Here is a 20,395-nt window from a genome sequence, read left to right on the forward strand (position 1 = left end):
CAGTAATGCGACGACCATCTATACCAGACCATCGTAGAGTGATAGTGCCTATGGAGGTATATCAGATGATTAGCATCATGGAAGATCAGTTGATTGCCCCTCTACTCTGTCTGATCAATTAAGATATCTCAATTATTCAGCCTTTCTGAGATGATCGCGCGGGCACTCCTCTCTAGACTCTACTCCAGCGGCATGCCCTCCTTCTCTGATGATTGACCTGATATCTTCGTCCCGTACCGTCTGCCAGCTCCACCTTAAATTTGATTGGCAGGGGGAAGGTCAACTCACCTGCACAATGGTTGGATCTTGTTTCGACCCCTCCTTGAACTCTTCATAAGTAAGCTTAGCATCCTTGTTCAAATCCATATTTCTGAAAATCTTATCGACACGCTATGTGAGTTTAGATCGACCATATCAGCATCCGCACTACCAAACCCCCTGAAGCGTGTATTGCAGGATATACATTATAAGAGGTTTATGTGATTTGGAATGGGCCTATAACAAATATTGAATTTTGAACATACCTTCTCGGGTGTATCCTCGTCCTCTGGAAGCTGTACCATCTGACCAGTCATTTTATAGATTGATCTAACGATTTGTAACATCTCGTCATAGGTGATGAACCCATCTTGGTTGATATCGTACAGTTGGAAAGCCCCTGCGAGAGATCGCAACATGAGTCAGCTTTCCCTTTCTTACTCTTCGGAAAATGACGTCTTCGAATGGGTCAACCAACACTCACATTTGAGCTTTTCATCGAGTCTTCCTCTGGATGTGACCGATAGAGCACAGATGAACTCCTAGGTACCACATGATACAGGTCAGACTAAGTCATCAAGAGATATTGTTCGGCGACGAGGGATAGCATATCACTAACTTTGAATTCGATTGTGCCGGACTTATCTTCGTCAAAAACCTAGAAGCCCAATATCATCAGCATCATTTCATCAAGAAGAGAGAAGTCAGACATACGTTGAACACATAATCTGCGAATTGCGATGGGTCACCAAATGGGAAGAATTGCTTATAGATTTTCTTGAATTCTATCACACCGAGACATCCAAATGCTGAGCTTCCCATTCTTTAATTCAAGTAAGATTTATGATAATTGACTCACCTTCTTTGTTCAGTTGACCACTTGGACAATCCTTCAAGAAACCTTTGTACTGTCAAAAAACAGACTTGTCAGCTCATATCGTCGAGGAACACAGACAAAAAAAAAGCTGACCTACCCATTGTTGAAGTTCCTATTATCCCATTGTTGGTTTATGTCCCAAATCCAAGTCAGTATTTCTAGTGCGTTTTCCCTTTCCTTGACACGGATCTATTAAAACCGATCGACATTGCTCACCTTCTTATCGACTATTCCAGATGATGATCGATTAGCCTCAGAGCTACGACACGTTGAGCTGGCAGTAAGCTCAAACATCACTCACAATAAGTGTTTTTCTGCAAGTCGGCGAGATCATCAGCCGATAATTTAGATTGTGATTTACCCATTCTGTAGTGTGGACCCTGGTGGTTGAGGGTTTTGAGCGAGTGCGCGAGCAAGTGAGAGAAGATTGCTTGGCCGTTCAACGAAGAGTGTATCTATTGATCAGGTAAAGGTGATTCAAACCTGACAAATAGATGACAGATAGCAGATAACACTCCATCAGTAAGTTTTGTATTTGCATGGAATCCAGTAAAACTCCGAACGACCAGATTAAAGAGCACTCACTCTGATATATGCCCTGGGCAGCTGTTCTTCCTTTTTCTGGTATGACGAGAGATGGACCGTCGATGGTTGAGGCAAGGTAAATATGATATAACTTTGTAATGTATACCTGGTAATAACAGTGGAGTGAGCGGTTTGAGTCTGTGCGTCCAAGTGGTTAGTGTCGGAACGGCAAAGGGTGATATGAACGATGTGCTTCTAGTGTCGAGTTGTAGATGGACTTCTAACAAGTGATGCTGTTGGTGTTGGAGTTGATGACGAATACGAGTAACTTACTGATCAAAGCTGTGCATGTGAGTAGAGTGGTGGATGCAGAGTGTGCAGAGTGCAGAGTGGTGAGGTTGTCGTCATCAACGTGTATGCGAGTGCTGTTTACGTGACACATACAGTGACAGCGAATGTGGCACTTTCCTTGGCTGCTTGGCATTCACTCTGCTCGTACAGTGCAGCAGTGCTCTTGAGCTAAACAAAGGATCGAGTATTCTGTGTGAGGCGGTCACTGTATTGTTATACTGCTTTGTATACATGCATATCGATTGAACTTCTTACTTTTCTTACCTTCTATTCTACTGACTATTTTCACTTTCTCCTATTGTTGTATATAAGCTACATTTCACAGGTCCTCTGAACATTCCTTGCTACTCTCTCGACAAAACACTCTCCAACCATCCATGACCTTCTTCCACTAATGCTCTACCCTTCTTCGTACACATCACATTCCTCACCACTCTGTTATTCCAGATATCTTCCAGTTCCCATCGGTGCGATGGATCAGATCTCATCATACCACGGATCACATCTATCAAATCTTGAGATAGTACAGGTATAGATGGGTCTTGATTTTCAACTCCAACCTCGTTGGTAGTCGAAGTTGATGCACGACGTAATCGATAATGTTCGTTGAGATCGGAAAAATCATCATTGCGAAGTTTGATCCAACCTTCTCCGTCTATAATCGCAATTACCAATATGATCAGCATCCTATCTCATACTGATAGCATTTTGATGAGAGGGAATAGAGGTATAACTTACTGCTTGGTAAAACCACATTGACAGCTGATTCAAGTATGACCATACCCAAGCTAAAGATATCCGATCCTTTTCCAATCTCGTACTTGCCTCCATTATCATTCAGAGCCTCGGGACACAAATACTCCCTATCACCTTCGAATTCCCTATCAATGATCGGACTAGGTATAACATCCAATCTTCTTTCTTCCTCTTCTTCTTGAGGAGTATTGGCGGTAGTAGATGCAGTTGACCAGATAAATCCACCTTGTTCATCTCTTTCAGGTAAAGCAGGTGATAAGCCCTGTAGGATATTACCTTTATGATCGTTTGAACAAATCACCGCCATTCCCAAATCGGCGATCACCAATCCTCCATCGGTGTTAATAAGGATGTTGGAAGGTTTGAGATCGAGATGTAAGAAATTGTTCTTATGGATGTGTCTGAGTCCACTTGAAAGTTCAACCAGACTCTTCCAAACCCTTTCTTCACCCAGTCCACCATAATCACCTAAAAGTCCTAAAAACTTGGATAAATCTCCACATTCACTCAATTTCGTCCGGATGTACAATCTCGAATGAGTTTCCCATGAATCAACGTACTCTACAACATTCTCATGAGGGATCATAGATAATTGTCGTAGGATTGATACCTCTTCTAGTTGTCTTAATCGATTCTTAGCTCCGGTGTATGGTTTGCCAGCTTTGACAGCATACAATTTCCCACTGCATTTCTCCCGGACCTTTAATACTTGAGAGAAAGCACCACTACCCAATGTCTGGATCACCGTAAAATCCTTTTCAAGTCGAGATGAGGGCGCTTTTTTGCTGCGGGGCCCGTTAAAGATGTTGATTGAAGGAATTTGACCTTGGCCAGGAGTTTCGGGAACGGTATGAATGGAAGTAGATGCCTTGAAACTGGCTGCGAGCATGGGGTTGGACGCTCGAGCCAGAGGTCCTCGTTCGTTGGATATTTGTCGGACTCGAGCAGGCATGTGTCGGAATTTCTCGATGGAAGAGGGTTCAACGGGGTCGGAGGGAGCATACTCGCTGGAACGAGGTGGAGTAGAAAGCAATGCGCTGGAAGAAGCAAAGGGATAGAGGTGATGAGGTCCTGTAGGTGAAGGGGTTGTGATGCCAAGACCGAACGGAGTGACTATGAGGAATGTATTTTAGTGGATTATTTGGCGGTCGTATAAAAATCACTCACGTTGCAGACCAGGCTTAGTTGGAGTAGCAGGACTGGTACCCCCTCTAGCGGACCGATTACTATCTGATCTCATCATATCTATGCTTCCGATTGAACCACTAGCAGTGAACATCTGACTACCCTTTCTTCTCAACCCTCTAGTTTTCTGGGCAGCTTGTATATAAGCGGCATTGCTGTTAGTGGTAGACACGGTATTGCCTGAGGTAGTTGTCGAAGCGGAAGTGGTGAGGGACGTATTCAAGCTTGGTCGAGCACGACTGAGCGATTCCATAGGTGAAATGGGACTAGGGGGTTCTATCGTTCTTGTTACTCCATGTTGAGCGGCAGCTTGTTCCCGTTTAATCTCTCCTACAGGTTCGCTATCTGTTCCACCACCGAATTTAGGAATCTCTACTCCTTGTATACCTGACTTCTTCTTGACCAGGCCTGTAGAGGCAAATGCAGCTGGAGAAGGTTTGATATCTCCGAAAAGGATGTGGGTGGGAGTATGCAATGCTGAGTCAGCGGAAAGTAAATTGGAAGAATTATAGGGGCTATCGGCAGGTGCGGTGATTCCTCTTCTCAGTAGTGGTCTAGCCTTGGCAGGTCGAGGTCCACTAGCAATCGTACCTGGGGTTCCAGAGGTCTGACCATTGACAGATTTTCGTCTAGCTAAGAAAGCAGACTTGCTCGGGACTCTGTTTAGAGACGCTGTGGTAGAGGGCGAGAGAGGTAAAGAAGGACTAACGAAGAGACTCATTGAATCTCTATTTGACAACGGTCTCGAAGGTGAAGTTTCTATATCACCGCTCGAATCGCTTGATAATGACCTTGCTAGATCGATACTCTTCTCGGCACTTCCCCGCAGAACAGATCCTAGTGGCCCTCTTCGAATACCTAAACCTATACCGACTCCCAGCGACGGTTCATGATCACCACCTTCCATGGGGTTTCTCGATGAGTTGATTGTGATAGATTTGGTCTTGTTCCATAAAGTCTTGCTCTTCCCTCTCAGAGAGCCCTTGAGGGAGGATCCGTCTTCAGTATCGGTCATTATATCTTCATCATCCACAACCTCCGTACCGGGCGATTTGCGTCGCAACGATTGGAGGGATACTTTTCTTGAGGATAACAAGCGGGGAAGGAACGTTGACAAGGGTGATTTACCTGTTTTTTGAGGTGAAACGGCTGCGTTTTTTTCGTCTAGTCGTTTAATTATAGGCGGATTCGACAAGTCGAAGTTTTGCAACATTTGGCCTCCAGACGAGCAAGGTAAAGAAGATCTTGCGGTGGCTTTCTCCTTTTCCATGAAATTTTGGTGGGAAGGTCTGTTCACTTTAGTTGATATCTGTAGAGGTAGACAATCATTAGGTTTGGCGAATAGTTGTCGGCTCGGTGTTGACGATTCTTCTTCCTCTTCATCTAAACATTGCGACTGTTCGTCCCATACGGTAATGATGTTGGGTCTCGAATGGTGTTCTATCGAGTTCCTCGCTAGGGAGAGCAGAGATGCTGTGCTTGCACCACTTCCACTCAATTCATCGATGGACGACGTCGAGCCATTCGTGCCTCTCCTGAGTCTACCTGAATGCGGCATTGGCAGCCCTTCGACCAAGCCTGTTCTGCCCTCCTTTGATCCTCTACGTGGAGGCAAGGGCAATCCATCGCTGGGTTCGAGCCATTCCAACCCAGGTTCATCAAAGGCTTCTCTCCCTATCCCTATCCTCTCTGTTATCGTACCATTGGTAGCATTATGCGATGGAGATACGTTTTGATACATGTATCTTCCTCTGGCATTCTTGGTGGAGAAGGGACTGCCCAAAAACGAAGATATGGGTGGAAGAGGTGCAGTGGAAGGATAGGTATGATCTTTGGGTAGAGCAGCTACGAAGGGAGTCTTGGAAGGTCCGACATGACTTCGAGAACGAGGTGTGTGAGAGCGCTGAGCGGGAGATGTGAGATAAGTCTGGGTCGGTATTGGGGGTGTGACTGAATGGCCTTCTTGGCACATCTCGGGGGGAGACGAATGGGAGAGGGAGAAGTGGGATAGCTCTTGTGATAGCTGCACCCAGTAAGACGCCTTGTAAGCTCAGAACAATGGTCTAATAAGTGTTAGTCAATGAGATACTTACCAAAGGAACCGACATTTCCCGCCTTCTTCCACTTTCCAGCCTCCAGGTCTGTGGTGAAGCTTCCACCAATCTTCTCGCTACTGCGGCTCTAGGTTTCGCTCTTGAAGGCCCCGATGGTCCGCCGGATCCTGACGATATCGTCTGATTTGGGAATATGGGAGACTGTGGTGAAGGTGTAGACTTGGCCCGTTTGTACGATCGAGGAAGCGATGAGGTCGATGGTCGAGATGAGTGGTAAGATGTGGTCTGCTGTTGGGGAGAAGGCGTTTGGGATGTCACACCCAGGGGATGCAGAGTTGCCATAGGTGTTCCTAGCATGTTGGCGGGATGTCTTGCTTAGTGTTGTGGATTTTGCAAAAAGAGTGTGAGTCAACAGAGTGGGATACTGACGGGTGGGGATGTTATGGGTGGTTGATGTTGGTCGTGTCGAAAGCGTTCAGCCCATATCTCGTCTGTTGTCTATTGTTTATCGTCTATTGGCTGTTGAGATGAATGGTGTTGGACAGTAAGCTTGTTTATGCTGTCTGAAGGTAATCCGTGTGAGAGCCAAAGTGAAAAGTGAAAAGTGAAAAGTGAAAGTGATGATGATGCCAGTTGAATCATTCGATGGACGCGGTGCGTGGGTATAAAAGCATAAAAGAACAAGAACAGAGTAAACAAAGCGAGACAGCTGATTGTGTTTGATATTGTGTTGACTGCGTGCCTGGGATGGGATGACTGGATTCAGGGTAAACAAAACAAATCCAGCTAATCAGCAAAGAAATCATGCGCGGTGGCCCAGCGACCGAAAGACACTTCTGTGCGAGCCTAAATGCTGCCGTACAAAGGGGGTGGGCAGTCTGACGCACCTAATTTGGATGTCTGAAACAGGAGCCTAATTCACGAAGACATGTTTTGGAGAAATCAACAACTGGTTGAACGTCAACAGCTCGTGTCCCATTCCTAGAACCTCTCTAAAGCGTTACAAGAAACCCATTCGATAAGTAGCAACAAGCATATCTTGTCGTCCAGGTCTTCGAATCTTATAACCAGCCCGCAGTCTTGGGAAGCAAGCATAGAATCTTCCTGAGCAGATTGTAGCTGCCCGACAGAGCCAAACATCGCACCACACCAATCATAAAATCTTCCAATTCACTATCTCTTTTCTTTCGGATAATAATTCCACAAAATGCCTCCTCGTAGTGAGTCTAATGCTCTGAAGTATGTAGAAGCTGCTCTGATCCGTTTTGCGTTATCTCAGAATCTTCTACTCCCGCTTCATCAGCCAAACCAGCTTCCAAACCTTCCAAAGCTGCCAGCACCACGACTAAACCTGTATCGTCCGCTAAACCAGTTTCTCGACGAGGTGCGGCAGCAAAGGAATCTACGCCGGCTGTGGTACCTCCCGCGATCGCCGAAGATTGTGAAGCGAGTGATCTGCCCAACGGTAAAGACGTGAAGAGAACTAGGAAAGCTACTTCGCCGCCTGCTACGGATGGTCCAGCAGCTAAGAAAGGAAGGGTCGGTCAACTTGTTGATGAAGTCAAGAGAGGTAGGAGAAGATCCAGTATCGGTCCTGGATTCAAAAATGAGCTACCTTCAATACCTCGTAAGCTTCATACCTTGGTTATATTTTTGAATACGATTTCTGATGGTTTTTTTCCCATCCAGCCATTGCTTCACCGCATAACGCATTGTTTATCTGGGGTACAGGTGATATGGGTCAATTCGGTTTAGGTCCAGATGAGCTGGATGAGATCGCCAGACCAAAAATTCATTCATGGTGAGCTTGATCTCTACCACGATCAGCTGAGTATGACTTGGTCGATTCGCTAAATTGGCGTTGGCCTGGCTAGGTTCGAAGAAGAGATCGAAGATGGTAAATTAAGTCGAGACGGTAAAGAAGGAAGTGGTGGGTTGGAAGCAGTCGCTTGTGGTGGTATGCACACATTGGCTATAGATGAAGCTGGTAGAGTGAGTAAAATCACCATATTTTATCACACCTCATTCCTCCATGTACGCAGACAGCTTATACGTGTGACATACAAAGGTCCGATCATGGGGTATCAACGATAATGCTGCTCTCGGAAGAGTGACTACCAATGTACCTGACCCTAAAGATCCAGAATCCATCATTCCCAACGAAGACCTCGAGACAGTACCTCTGGTAGTAGAAGCTCTGGAGAAAGAAGGTTTCAGAGCGGTCAAAGTCGCTGCGGGTGATAGTGTCAGCGTAGCAATCTCTGATCAAGGTGAATTGAGAGCGTGGGGCAGTTTTAGGGTGAGTCAAAACACACGTTCAGGTCCGAATTTGACTGGATCATACTGATGAGCCGACTTTGACATAGTCGAACGAAGGTGTATTAGGTTTCGATGGTGTACCTGGACATCCAACATTCCAATTCACTCCAATTGCCTTACCTGTCTTCTCCAAACTGAAAATAGCCGATGTCTCCTGCGGGACAGATCACGTACTAGCATTGACTACTGCTGGGCACGTGTATGTCTGGGGTAACGGGCAGCAAAACCAATTAGGACGACGAGTGATTGAGCGAAGAATCAAAAATTCCTTGGAACCTGAAAGATTAGGATTGAGGAATATCGTTTTGGTCGCTGCTGGATCTTTCCATTCATTTGCGGTGGACGTGGATGGAATCGTGTGGGCATGGGGGTTGAACACTTTCCACCAGACGGGATTGGAAGGTAGATATGCGGATGAAGAGATGGTCATTGCTCCTAGACAAGTGGAAGGGTTGAACCCGGAGAATCACGGTGGAAGTAAAGTAGTACAAATTTCAGGTGGTGAACATCACTCGCTGTTCTTATTTGATAATGGAGAAGTATGGGGCGTTGGTCGATCAGATGCCAATGAGTTGGGTATACCTGAAGATCACCCTGCTTACAAGGGAATAATTGAAAGAAGGGAAAAAACTCAAGAAGAAAGACAAGATAGAGTGAAAGAGAAACAAGATAAATTGGATCATATCTTACAGCAAAGCAAAGTGGATGAAAATCAAAAAGAGAAATTGGAATTGGAATTATCAGAAGCTCAAGCTGCTTTGAGAGTACCAATGGGTGAATATATTCCTGAACCTGTCAGAGTGAGTGACGGATCTTCACCGATTTTGATCGATGCTCAGCTATTAATTTACTGACTGTGTCAATGGGGTGGTGGTAGATCTGTTTCCCTCCTATTCCAGAACAATACGAAGTCGTCCCTCCATTCCCTGCATACAAAGATTCCAAATCTTCCGATAATCCCATTATCAACATTTCAGCGGGTACGAGACATAATTTAGCAGTATCGAAATCTGGACATGTCTATGCCTGGGGATTGGGTAGTAAGTACACAGTCAATTGGGAAACCACACGCAGAAGTATGTTAACTAATTGCAAATATCACGTCGCATTACAGATCAAGCTCAATTAGGTTTAGGCGCCGATACTGAATCTGCCGAAGTACCTTCGTTAGTACGAAGCAAGGTGAGCTGAGTCATCCACAGTATCTTTTGATAAGGATAGCTTACTTATGATGTGATCGATCATGTAGCTGCTCAGACCATACAAGGCCAAATTCGCTTCCGCAGGTGGACAACATTGTGTCTTGTTAGCTACCAAGAATGAATAGGGAATGGAAGATTTGGTGGCTAACATGTTATGACGGGAAAGCGGCATTGATAATACTTAATCATCACTCAGGAGGCGTGGATGAGGATGACGATGAGTGGATTTCAGTGATTTAGATAAGATATCAATACAACTTAATTTACATAACGTATATACAGAGATGAGAATTGACATGCATGAATTGGAATTGATACACTCGCTAGACTAATCTCATTAATCATAAACATCTGGGATGATTGATTCAACTACAAGTCAAGGTCCAATCTCTACCACCCTCTTCTACATACGGCAAAGTCTTTTCTTTGAGAATACTCAATTTAAATGTATTTTGAACTGTCGGTACTTGAGTAACTTCGATCGTGCACTACTCCATCCAAGCTATGTTCAGTGATGCACGACACATATCGAAGTAGCGAATCGGTATAAGTCAATTCACATCAGCTTTTTTACTATCGTTATCCCATTTTACATCGAATCTCTCTTTCTTATGATCATCTTTAAACTCGATCGAGTACGTACCAGACCCTTTCACGGTCCACGAATCGTTATCCGCTTCCATACCTTGCTGGCATTTTATATCGTATGGTTTGGCAGGTGAGTTCTCTGAAGTGGGAGAGGGAGAAGGTGTATGGGTCGATTTTGCCAATGCCAGAGAAGAAGAAGAAGAAGAAGAAGAAGAAAAGGAAAGTATGAACAGAAAGAGGACAGAATTGAATTCGATGAACATGTTCTTCTATTTAGATAATATCGTAAATATAGATTTATTACACTGCTCAGCGGTCTGTACAAATTTGTTGGTGATGTTGAAAAATTCCGTTCGGGATCAATCCAAAGAGAATATCCTAAAGATCTATTTTGATACTTTAATGGAACCAGGTCATATTCATATATATGTCGCTGATATTCGAAACGAAACTTATTGACTGTCTGGCAAGCTGGTGGATCAGTCTATCATGTTTAACTCAAAAGAAGATAGGAGTAGTACTCCCGATTCACGGCGCTTCCTTTCATTCTTCCATCTCATCAAGGGGTCAATCAATCATCAGGATGATACAGAGAGTCTGCAATGCTAATACTGCAATAGGGACGAAGCAGATATCCTATTCATACATCAAGTGATCTTTCATGGTGACTGTGATATCTATTTATGCGATCTCAAAATAAAAATCCACACGGAGACCCTTTATTTTCCTGTTTGATTTCGTACATTATCTTATGTCAATTCCTTTAACTTGTTAATTTTTGATCACCAGTTACTTCGATATGCCATACTGCGAATTACCATACGCCCTCAACATGAGATTCATCCGCATGCGCCAAAGCAGCTTCGAAATCTCCCAATATCAGATGATCGTCAAATGGCAGATTTTCCAACGGTACCCCGCTAGAGGGAGGTAAGAGTGATAACGAATGGTTATGATGGTTGTGATCAATCTGATTTTGAGAGGTTTGAAGCTTGTCCATATCTCCATTGAACAAGTATGTCGGCGGGTTATGAGTTTCTATGGAAGTTGAGTTGGGATTAGAGGGTAAAGTAAATTCGTATATCCCCTCTGAATTGCCATTCTTATGATCACCTTTGATATCCATATCCATATTCATGTTCATACTGAAATAATCGTTATCATCATTGTTCCGATTGACATCTTGAAGATGGGGATAAGGGAAAGAGAAATTGGTTATCGCAGCAGAAGGTGAAAAGGGTAATGCGGTATCATAAGTGTAAAATTCATTATTGGTGTTATTGATATTTTCGTTGGAGTGATGGATATTTTGGGGAAGTTGAATTTGAAGTGGTATACTACCATGTAAAGGTTGAGGGTATAGGAAATTTTGCGAAGCTGAGGACGAAGGATCGGAGAAACTGGTTTGAGGTTGAGGTTGGAATTCCATACTCGTAGAACTTTGATTGTCAGTGAAGGCTGATTGAGGGTAACTACCATAACCCTGTGGTTGCGACTGTGGTTGACCAAACTCAAATCCATTCATGTAACTTGTATCTCCCCATGATCCCGACCCTGATCCTGATCCACTGTCTTCCTGACCAAGCTGTTGATGCTGTTGGGCGAAACCTTGTATTTGTGAAGGAGCCAAACCATATCCCAACATCTGATCCTGACCTTGGTTTTGATTTTGGGTAAGATCATGTTCATGTTCCTGTTCATCGTTGGAATCGGAATTGTCCTCGAACTCGAAAGCGTAACTTTGGGTTCTTGATAGTGATCTTGAATTAGATCTTGATTGTCCACGAGCGCTCCCACCTCCGGTTCCTCGAACAGAAGATATATCTGACCAATCTCCCGATTCGTGTGACGATGATTGCTGTCTCGCTTGAGCTCGTAAGGCTCTTAAAGCCCCTTTGGAAAGTTCACATGCTGCTGAGGATCGTCGAGAATTTGAATTTGACCTTTACAATTGTGAATATATAAGTCAGTCGATATATCTAAGACAGAGTAGAAAATAAATAACACTCACTTGTCCTTGGCAACAATCTCAGAAGAAGATTTATCGTTACTTTCATTGTTGACTTCATTCCCATTTCTTATCTTCTCTTTGATTTCATTCTCCAAATCTTCCCCACTTTTACCTTTGATCAGCAACTCCGCGACCGATTTACATTTCTGTTCTTCAGCTTCGTCTTTTCTCACTCGACGACGAATCACATTGGTCCGTCTGTAAACTGGTTGATACCTATAGCCAGGGTATCTTCGAAGATGAAAAGGTTATCTAGCATGTCAGCTATTGTACATAAACTTTGTAGTCTATAACTTTGGATCGACTGACTTTTTCATATGTTCCTCTTTTTCGATCCTTGCCAATTCGTTAAAATGAGCTTTTTGATCTGGTGGTGCCTACATCAAAACCAAACAACAAATGATCAAACTCAATTCGATTTCTTCTTTCCATCTGGAAGTGGAAATGAGAACTTTCAACTGACCTCCGACCACATCTTTGCAGTGATTATACTAACGTTCTGATGTCTCATCTCGACACTTGGAGGAATCAACTTAGAATCCACGACGTGTTTTCGGAATAGGATGAATGCATTTCTAGGTCGGGGAATATGATCTGCTGTTTGCTATTCACTCATCACACCCAAGATCAGCATCTATCCTTTCCCTTACAATCTCATATTGCCTGTGAATATCACTCACCTTTCTAGCATGACTAACTTTCTTCCCTTCTCCTCCTCCTCCACCAATCGAACCACTTCCTGAAGTAGAGCTAGTCTTCTTGGCCCTTTCCTTCTTACCCTTACCCTTCTTCGCATTAGCAGCTTGTAAAGGAGATTCACCCAATAGTTCAATTTTCTTATCTACATTTGATTTGAGGTTCGATCTCGATTTCGGTTTAGCGGTCTCTAACATCTCTATCTCATTATCACTACCACTATCTCTCTTAGACGAAGCGGTAGTAGTGGGTCTGAATAACTTCGGATCTATAGATAAACTCGGAATTCTACCATGTTGTCTTTTATTGTCTTCCACCATTTGCGTCTGTACCTGGCCACCAATCAAGCTTGGTGAGATTGAGGTGGCTAATGATGTCGAGTCATCCGGATCGACATCAGACGAAGATATATCGTCCTGAGTGGTAGTAGACCATGTATAATGCGATGATACACTTGAACTGGATCGATGCGAAGTTGATCCAAAGGATGATCGAACGGAAGAATGAGATCCTTCATTCCGCAGTTCGTTGGCATTTCCAAGTTGGAAATTGGTGGACTGGAATCCATTAAAGGTAGCCTGATGTTGAGGGTGATGTAACGCAAATGGGTCATGAGATTGAAAATCGTACTCTTGATTGGGAAATCCAACTGGATGTCCAGGATGGGTATAAGAATGCTGTGGGAATTGACCAGGGTTATGAGAGGTTACAGAGTATCTTGGAGTAGAAGGATTAAATTGAAAGTAGTCGTCTAAGCCCAAATCAACTAGCATCAGCCATACGAATGACTGTAACACGTCGAATGGAGGTCGACTCACTACCTTCGTTATCGATTATATCGGGTGTACCTACGAATCCATCGACTGTCCAGGGAGTCTGAGTCTCCATCATTTATGATATTTTCGTGAGATACAATAACACTATAGTAAGTTTCGTCTTGTCTTCGTCTTGGACTAAATATAGTATATGTTATATACAAAGTAGGATTGAAAAGTAGATTTTAACCCCTCAAAGGTTAAAGATCATTTGTCAAGATGCGTTTCGAGAAAAGCTTCAGTGTAATATCAATTGCTCAGTTCGATGTCAACACGAACAAAGGGAAAAAGAAAGTTTTCAAGAAGTATTTCTCTTCTTATACCTTTTCGTCAGTGCACAGCTCTATCGTCCGGTCAAGGTCAAAACTCATTGAATCATTCGAAACAGCCAGTAACTCATCCTTCCACTATCTCCACTATGTTCTCCTAATCTTCCCAGACTACTTAAACCCATCTTTCACCATCGTCCTCCGGAATAGCAACATCTCAGTCGTTTCAAAGCAACTGATCAAACACTCCAATAGAGTAAGTTGGCTTCACCTATCTTAAGGGGTAAGATGAAAGGTGTCCTTCATCCGTCATTCCATCGACATTCGTTGCTCGTACGGTCTTCGATCCTAGGAGACAATTCCTTTGCGGGGTACGCACAAGTATAATATCCTTGAAATGAGATTGTAAGGGGTTAAAAATTCCATTCAAAGGTATCGAAGTATACCTTCCAAAGGACTCCTTAGTGAATGTGCCATCTCCGGGTCCGATCGACCCGTCATTTGAAGCACCAAAGGACCCTCCGCAAGGACGGTCACATCTCTTTTTTGAAGCACATCATCTATCGTACCAAAATCGTGCCACAGTGTCAGTAGTCTCTCATGATCAATCAGTATGCCATATCCGACAATCAGCTGTTGAACTAGCAGTCCAACACGAGAGCAACGCCATATCACATGTCCACATTACACACTATCCCTTTACTTAACGATACTGATACCCACCCTGTGGTTGATATCCTCCCTGAGATGGATATCCGTACTGGCTACCTTGTTGAGGAGGGGGTTGAGACTGATATTGACCGGTAGGAGGCGGGTAGTTGGGATACTGCTGCTGCTGCTGCTGCTGAGGAGAAGGTGGGGAATTATACGATGGTCTTTGCGGAGGTGGGTAATAGCCTTGTTGAGGTTGTTGTGGAGGCGGACCAGAGGGATACGACGAGTATGAAGATGGCGCAGGAGGTGGGTGGGAAGGGTAAGATGTTTGAGGAGGTAGAGGTGAAGTATATTGCGTTTGAGAAGGTGGAGCAGGATAACTCTGATTCTGCCCTCCAGTATAGCTTGTTTGCGATGACGAGCCATAGGAGCTATAGCTTTGCGGGGCAGGTCCAGGAGGTTGACTAGGTGGGGTGGGGTAAGGCGATTGAGCTGGAGGCGGGTAAGGGGCAGGTTGCTGTGGCTGTACTGGTCGATCATAGCCGTATGAAGATGACCCGTAAGCTTGAGTCTGATGAGGTGGTGATTGAGTGGAAGTAGGAGAAGAGGTTGAGAAAGCAGAAGGGATGTTTGACAGTCCGCTGAAATCGTATGGGTTTGTCGGTTTAGCAGGAGGTGGAGGCGGTGGGAAGCGTGGAGTAGATACTTGAGGAGGTGGAGGAGGGAACGAAGGTGTCGGCGATGTGACAGGTTTGGGCGGTTGAGGTGAATAGCCTGAAATGGACCTGTCGACCGATAAAGCTGCTAATCTCTCTTCCAAGCTTCTTGTTCCACTCGATGTTGTAGCAGGTGGAGGGGATCCAGACGTTCCACCGATTCTTTGTCTGGTTTCAATCTCACCCACTAACCTGTTCCTCTCATTCTCTCTGCTTTTGACGAATCCGTTTACTTCCCTTTTCAAATCATCTAAAACTCGCTCGAGGGAATCATAGTATGTAAATCCTTTACCTAAGCCAGCTTGGATTTCAGCCCAACCTTCCCCGGCTTCGATCAATTTTCTTTCCCATTCCCTTATTCTCTTCGTGCGATCTTTCTGAGATCTTTGGAGATCTTTCACTCCCTTCCCTTTCTCAACTTGTCGCACCAACATCTCGAGTTCTTGCAGGATCGAAGCAGAAGCCTGAATGGCAGCAGCAAGTCTCGATTGATAAGGTCGGAATTTCTCGAGCTCAGCAGCGAAAAGCTGAGGCTCGACTCCACTTGACCGTCGGTTGAGCAAGAGTAAATTGGATACATCGTCGTTCTGGATCTAAAGAAGGATCGTCGTCAGCTCAAATCCACAAGAGCGTGTGTTGTGAAGCTCACCTTCTCTTTCAAATCCTTGAGGACGTCATCTCTCTCCCTTCTTATCTTATTTAACCTATCCAATCTTTCTCCAGCATCTGCAACAGCCTTGTTGAGCTCTTCCCTCTCCTTATCGTCTAATCCTTTCTTACTTCCAACGTCTTCCTGTAAATCAAGAAGACTGATTCCTTGGTTGACTGGAGCCGATGTCTTACCAGCAGCTATTGGAGCTGCAGCTCGTTCCAAGCCATTCTCACCGGAGGATAACAGTGTGAGTTGAGGTTGAATGTCTCTCCATATGGTGTGAAGATGAGAATCAGATTGACCGGCTGACGACAATGCAGAGAGGTTTGAGGCGATGTTTGATCGCCAGTTGGAAGTCTGCGGTCCAGAGGGTGGTTGAGTGAATTGAGGAGTATATTTTGCCTAGAATCATTTATCAGCATAATATTCTACCAACTCATCATTGTCACGGGAGTACTCACTCTCATCCTCTCACATTCCCTGCTCTCGTTATCTAACAGACCACTCAACTCCCTGAGTTCCCTCTCACACCGTTCTCTCTCACCGTCCAATTGTCTCAAGGAATTCTCCGCTGATCCACCTCGACTTATATCTTCAGCTAACCTCTTAACCTGAAGACTGATTTCTACATCATTATTATTCTGATCATTATCATCGTCCATCAAGTTGTTCCATTGATTGACTAAACCAGGTAATCCTAGATGTTCCAACCCAGCTCTCAGTTCTCCTTCTGAAAGTTCAACCCTTTCCACCTCGCCTCTGACCAATTTCGCTTTTTCTTCGGAATAGATACTTGCCGATTCGTGCACAGCGAGAGGAACAAGTTTGATGAATATATCAGGTCCGATCAACTTGGTTATCTCAGGATTCCCGTATATCTCCTGTATTGTAATCGGTGTAGATGATGATGGCAATTTCTCGATTGTTGGTAAAGCCGCCTCGGAAGGTAAAACTTCATGATAGATCAAATCGTTATCTTTCGTAGATTGATCTTTGATTTCCGTACAAATCGTTAAATGGGATTTTGTGATTTCCACTAGACTACTTGCGGCATCATGAGGTAATGTAGGTGTACTGGAAGATATGAATGTGTAATTGAACGAATTGGCCTGTTTGGAAGCTTCCTGCGCGAGGCTGTCGGCCACTCTAAACCTTACCAAAGCTATACCATGTTTTCCACTAGAATTGTCGGCTACACCTTTATAATACTGTGCCAAGGAGCTGAACAATTTGGACTTTATCTGCAAGACGTATAACCAATTACGGTCGAATATCCCTTTACCTTGAAATTCCTTCATCTCCTCTACAGCTGTGTTGTATATGGCCGCGGTGGAATTGGCTGATCGACTGACCAAAGCAGGCGATTTCTTCTCCTCTATCAATTTCTCTGTAAATATCTCGGTAGCTTGAGCAGACATGATTCCTATACATAACTGAACCACTTCCCGTGATAGATCGGTCGAAGGTGCATGTAAGAAATTCTCGTTGATATAAGTTAACATTCCCGCTGCTGCACGCGTGTTGTAGTATGCCCTTTTGAGTCCTTCGGGATCCGATCGTGAAGCTGTTTGAGCGAGTGAGGATAGGATGGAGGAGATGAGATGGATGATAGAAGCTTTCTCAAAAGCGAGGGATGTTTGGGTAGTAGGTTTGTCGGTGAATGCGTCGTTCCTATATGATAGCATAATGTCAGCTTCGATTGTGTCATCTAGGCAGTGATTGGACTGACCAGACAAAGGGTACCTTGATCTCTGCGAATCTCAATTCGAGCAATTCCAGCTGACCAAAGTACTTATACAGCAAATCGCGCGCTGTATATATCGCAAAGTCAGCTCATTATGTCGACCATCACAGGTAGCTAGCTAACCAGTCTGATCACTCCCTGCACCTCTGACTGCATCCTGCCTACATCTCTGCAATACCGAACATTCTTCTGCGTAATTCTTCGGATCTTCACCATAGCTATGAGCGATGATGGATCGTATAGAATTTGACCAGTCTACGTCCTGGGTGGTCTTGCGCGGGATGGAGATGAGGGGCGATTGAAAGGCCATGATGAGTGGAGCGACGAGGATCCGACGTGATCCGGGTGGACTTGGCGATTGATGAATACCACTATTAGCTTGCTGATACTTGTTCCCTGTCTGCACTCCCCGTCGTTGTCTAGCTATAGTGAAAGATGAAGATATGGGTACATGAGCATGATTAAGATGCAATAGGATGATGAAGCGGGGAGGCAGTGACAGTGACAAGTGTGACGCAGCACCTCACGGCCGGTTGTGCCCCGCCCCGGAGGCAGTTACGTAATGCAGAAATCACCGTGTTTCCTACAGATCAATCTTGGCTCAACATTTATCCTCGTTACCTCTATTTCTTCTAGAATCAGCAATAATCATCATGGCAGCATCAAGTTCATCAGGCAGAATACCTCAAGGAGAGGTGATAATGGATGTGAGTGTACTTGTATCAATTTCGATATCGCCTCATTAGAATGAAGCACCATGCTTATATGAATGTCATTTGCAGTTTGCTGACGGAGGACAGTATATCAAACGTGAGTATTGATGTTATTACAGTTATTCAAACAAGTACCTTCATAATCTACCATAAGGACTGCCGGACTGACAAATACTCACGGGGATATAAAGATAAATTGGAAAACGCAGTATTGGAAGTTGAAAGACGTAAAATATCCAAAGAGGAGGGAATTAAAGCTCAAAAAGCTATGGAAGCTCTGGATGTCAAACCTAATGGAGCAGGGGCAGGTACGGATGGTGTGAAATCTGAAGATGTGGATTTCATCGTGAGTCTATCTATTTTGTTTCCTTATCTTTTAGAACGGAATATTTTCGTGAATTGCAGCTGAACGAGACTATGCGTCTTTCATAAAGGTCGCTCAGATAGGGTGTACGAAAGAAGAAGCTATTGAGAACCTCAAAGCGGAGAAAGGTGATTTGGTGAAAGCCTTGATTAAATTTGTTCAGCCTAGACCTAGAGCTAGGTCTGTAGATGGTGGTGCGGAGGTAAAGAAGTGAAACAGGAAAACCTGAATCGGAATGGAACAACGAAGGTGACCTTCAACGAGGCATGTTGCATTGGTATGTGATGACTAGCACCTCTAACAATAGATTACATATGTATATATGAACAACAAAAAATAATGATGTACTGTACACGTGAGAAAACAAAATACACTTTTCACTGGATCGCCAATCTTTCTAACCCATCGAGATCAACGAATGTCAATCATGTCGATATGATCCATGTTATTCCCAGGAGTGAAGATTCTTGCTCGTTGCTTGAATTGTTTCGCACCGTAGTACCTTTTGCTCGTTGAGAATGCTCCAGTAGATTTTCAACGTCCAATTGATCATTCACACTTCCTCCAAATACCCTTGAACGATCAATCTCTCCACATTACTCCTATTCAATCTAAATCTCTCTCCTTTCCTAAAATCAAGCTTTTCACCACCTTCCAGAACGACCTCTCCAGCATCTTTCAGTACTCTAACATCTACCATCAACTCCGAAGGTGGTCTGTCTATCGAGGAGGTAAGATCCAAAACATCTAGGAAATCGGATTTATAATCAATCATCAAGTTGTTGTAGCCTCTCAGAAAATCTAATTCTTGTGGACTGAGGTTGTTCCTTAGATCTCCTGCTGATTCAGATTCAGAACTGTTGATAGCTGATGGGTCCGAGTTGTTCATGGTCGAAGACGAAGAAGGGGAAAGGAGATAAGCTAAACTTCCACCTGAATCCCACCATCTTTCCTTGATACCTCCCACCCTTGTTGACAGGTACGCTAGTAGACATCGCTTATTCCTCCGAGCGGAAAGATGCTGCACTGTGAGATTACATACCAACGATCGATCTTGAGATAAAGAGACTTGACCATGTTGCTCAGCTGCAGAGGTGATGGATTGACCTAACTGACGGGTTTCCAGACATATCGAGAGGATTAGGGGTAAAGCATATTTTGGTAATGGTAGTTGAGGGGTGGTGGACAGTGTGGATCGATGTGAGGATGTGACGAGCTGGAGAGCTAGGTCGCCGTACATTGTGAGTGGATGAAGGAAGGGCTGACAGCAGAAGTGAGTTTAGTCAAGCTGAGCAGGGTGTTAGCGTGGGATCAGCAGATAAGTAAGGGCATGACACTCACTGTATGATTTTGTTCGGGTATGTATGGGACCTCTTGTATTCTTGACTTCTCGACTTTTCATGTGTTATATCAGTATCGCAATTCACATCGCCAACATATGCATGGACATCACCTCCAAGAGAGATCTAGCTACTCGTCTCGACGCGTCTGATACAGCGGCATTGACCTGTTTCCCCATGTTCGCCACGTGGAGTTCCAGCGGTAGTAATCGGGGATAACGGGATCCCGTTTGAAGTGATGAGCGGTTGTGGCATTCAGTCAGTCCCATTCCAGCTCATCATAGCGCTTTCGGTTACAGCCAGCGA

General features: G+C 44.3%; 8 protein-coding genes across 8 annotated transcripts; 2 read left to right on the forward strand and 6 right to left on the reverse strand.

Annotated features, from left to right (window-relative positions):
* Positions 1-18: 18 nt before the first annotated feature.
* On the reverse strand, positions 19-1,500 carry I203_104936 (calcium-binding protein NCS-1; the record flags this gene model as incomplete). The annotated part of the gene is made up of 10 exons (XM_065517652.1): positions 19-48; positions 289-390; positions 525-658; positions 743-800; positions 878-916; positions 973-1,043; positions 1,118-1,166; positions 1,233-1,247; positions 1,352-1,362; positions 1,437-1,500. The coding sequence occupies 10 exons, from the start codon at positions 1,498-1,500 to the stop codon at positions 19-21; spliced, it is 573 nt and encodes a 190-aa protein (XP_065374470.1).
* Positions 1,501-2,355: 855 nt separating this feature from the next.
* I203_104937 (uncharacterized protein) lies at positions 2,356-6,363 on the reverse strand (the record flags this gene model as incomplete). Its single annotated transcript, XM_019143481.1, has 4 exons — positions 2,356-2,666; positions 2,750-3,880; positions 3,935-5,975; positions 6,046-6,363. The coding sequence occupies 4 exons, from the start codon at positions 6,361-6,363 to the stop codon at positions 2,356-2,358; spliced, it is 3,801 nt and encodes a 1,266-aa protein (XP_019006530.1).
* An 850-nt stretch (positions 6,364-7,213) lies between these two features.
* Positions 7,214-9,652, forward strand: I203_104938 (uncharacterized protein; the record flags this gene model as incomplete). Its single annotated transcript, XM_019143480.1, has 9 exons — positions 7,214-7,226; positions 7,286-7,633; positions 7,696-7,807; positions 7,881-7,998; positions 8,075-8,305; positions 8,373-9,125; positions 9,203-9,365; positions 9,440-9,507; positions 9,575-9,652. 9 exons carry the CDS (start codon positions 7,214-7,216, stop codon positions 9,650-9,652), a joined length of 1,884 nt encoding a protein of 627 aa, XP_019006529.1.
* Positions 9,653-9,892: 240 nt separating this feature from the next.
* On the reverse strand, positions 9,893-10,378 carry I203_104939 (uncharacterized protein; the record flags this gene model as incomplete). Its single annotated transcript, XM_019143479.2, has 2 exons — positions 9,893-10,015; positions 10,088-10,378. 2 exons carry the CDS (start codon positions 10,376-10,378, stop codon positions 9,893-9,895), a joined length of 414 nt encoding a protein of 137 aa, XP_019006528.2.
* A 551-nt stretch (positions 10,379-10,929) lies between these two features.
* I203_104940 (uncharacterized protein) lies at positions 10,930-13,710 on the reverse strand (the record flags this gene model as incomplete). The annotated part of the gene is made up of 6 exons (XM_019143478.1): positions 10,930-12,058; positions 12,127-12,357; positions 12,436-12,503; positions 12,590-12,730; positions 12,807-13,573; positions 13,641-13,710. The coding sequence occupies 6 exons, from the start codon at positions 13,708-13,710 to the stop codon at positions 10,930-10,932; spliced, it is 2,406 nt and encodes an 801-aa protein (XP_019006527.1).
* An 899-nt stretch (positions 13,711-14,609) lies between these two features.
* On the reverse strand, positions 14,610-17,982 carry I203_104941 (uncharacterized protein; the record flags this gene model as incomplete). The annotated part of the gene is made up of 5 exons (XM_019143477.1): positions 14,610-15,869; positions 15,926-16,330; positions 16,390-17,599; positions 17,658-17,739; positions 17,796-17,982. The coding sequence occupies 5 exons, from the start codon at positions 17,980-17,982 to the stop codon at positions 14,610-14,612; spliced, it is 3,144 nt and encodes a 1,047-aa protein (XP_019006526.1).
* A 343-nt stretch (positions 17,983-18,325) lies between these two features.
* On the forward strand, positions 18,326-18,963 carry I203_104942 (uncharacterized protein; the record flags this gene model as incomplete). Its single annotated transcript, XM_019143476.1, has 4 exons — positions 18,326-18,379; positions 18,455-18,482; positions 18,577-18,731; positions 18,820-18,963. The coding sequence occupies 4 exons, from the start codon at positions 18,326-18,328 to the stop codon at positions 18,961-18,963; spliced, it is 381 nt and encodes a 126-aa protein (XP_019006525.1).
* Positions 18,964-19,302: 339 nt separating this feature from the next.
* Positions 19,303-19,989, reverse strand: I203_104943 (DNA replication complex GINS protein PSF1; the record flags this gene model as incomplete). The annotated part of the gene is made up of 1 exon (XM_019143475.1): positions 19,303-19,989. The coding sequence occupies one exon, from the start codon at positions 19,987-19,989 to the stop codon at positions 19,303-19,305; it is 687 nt and encodes a 228-aa protein (XP_019006524.1).
* Between the last annotated feature and the right edge of the window lie 406 nt (positions 19,990-20,395).

This window comes from Kwoniella mangroviensis, assembly GCF_000507465.2.
Source record: "Kwoniella mangroviensis CBS 8507 chromosome 1 map unlocalized Ctg01, whole genome shotgun sequence".
NCBI lineage: Eukaryota > Fungi > Basidiomycota > Tremellomycetes > Tremellales > Cryptococcaceae > Kwoniella > Kwoniella mangrovensis.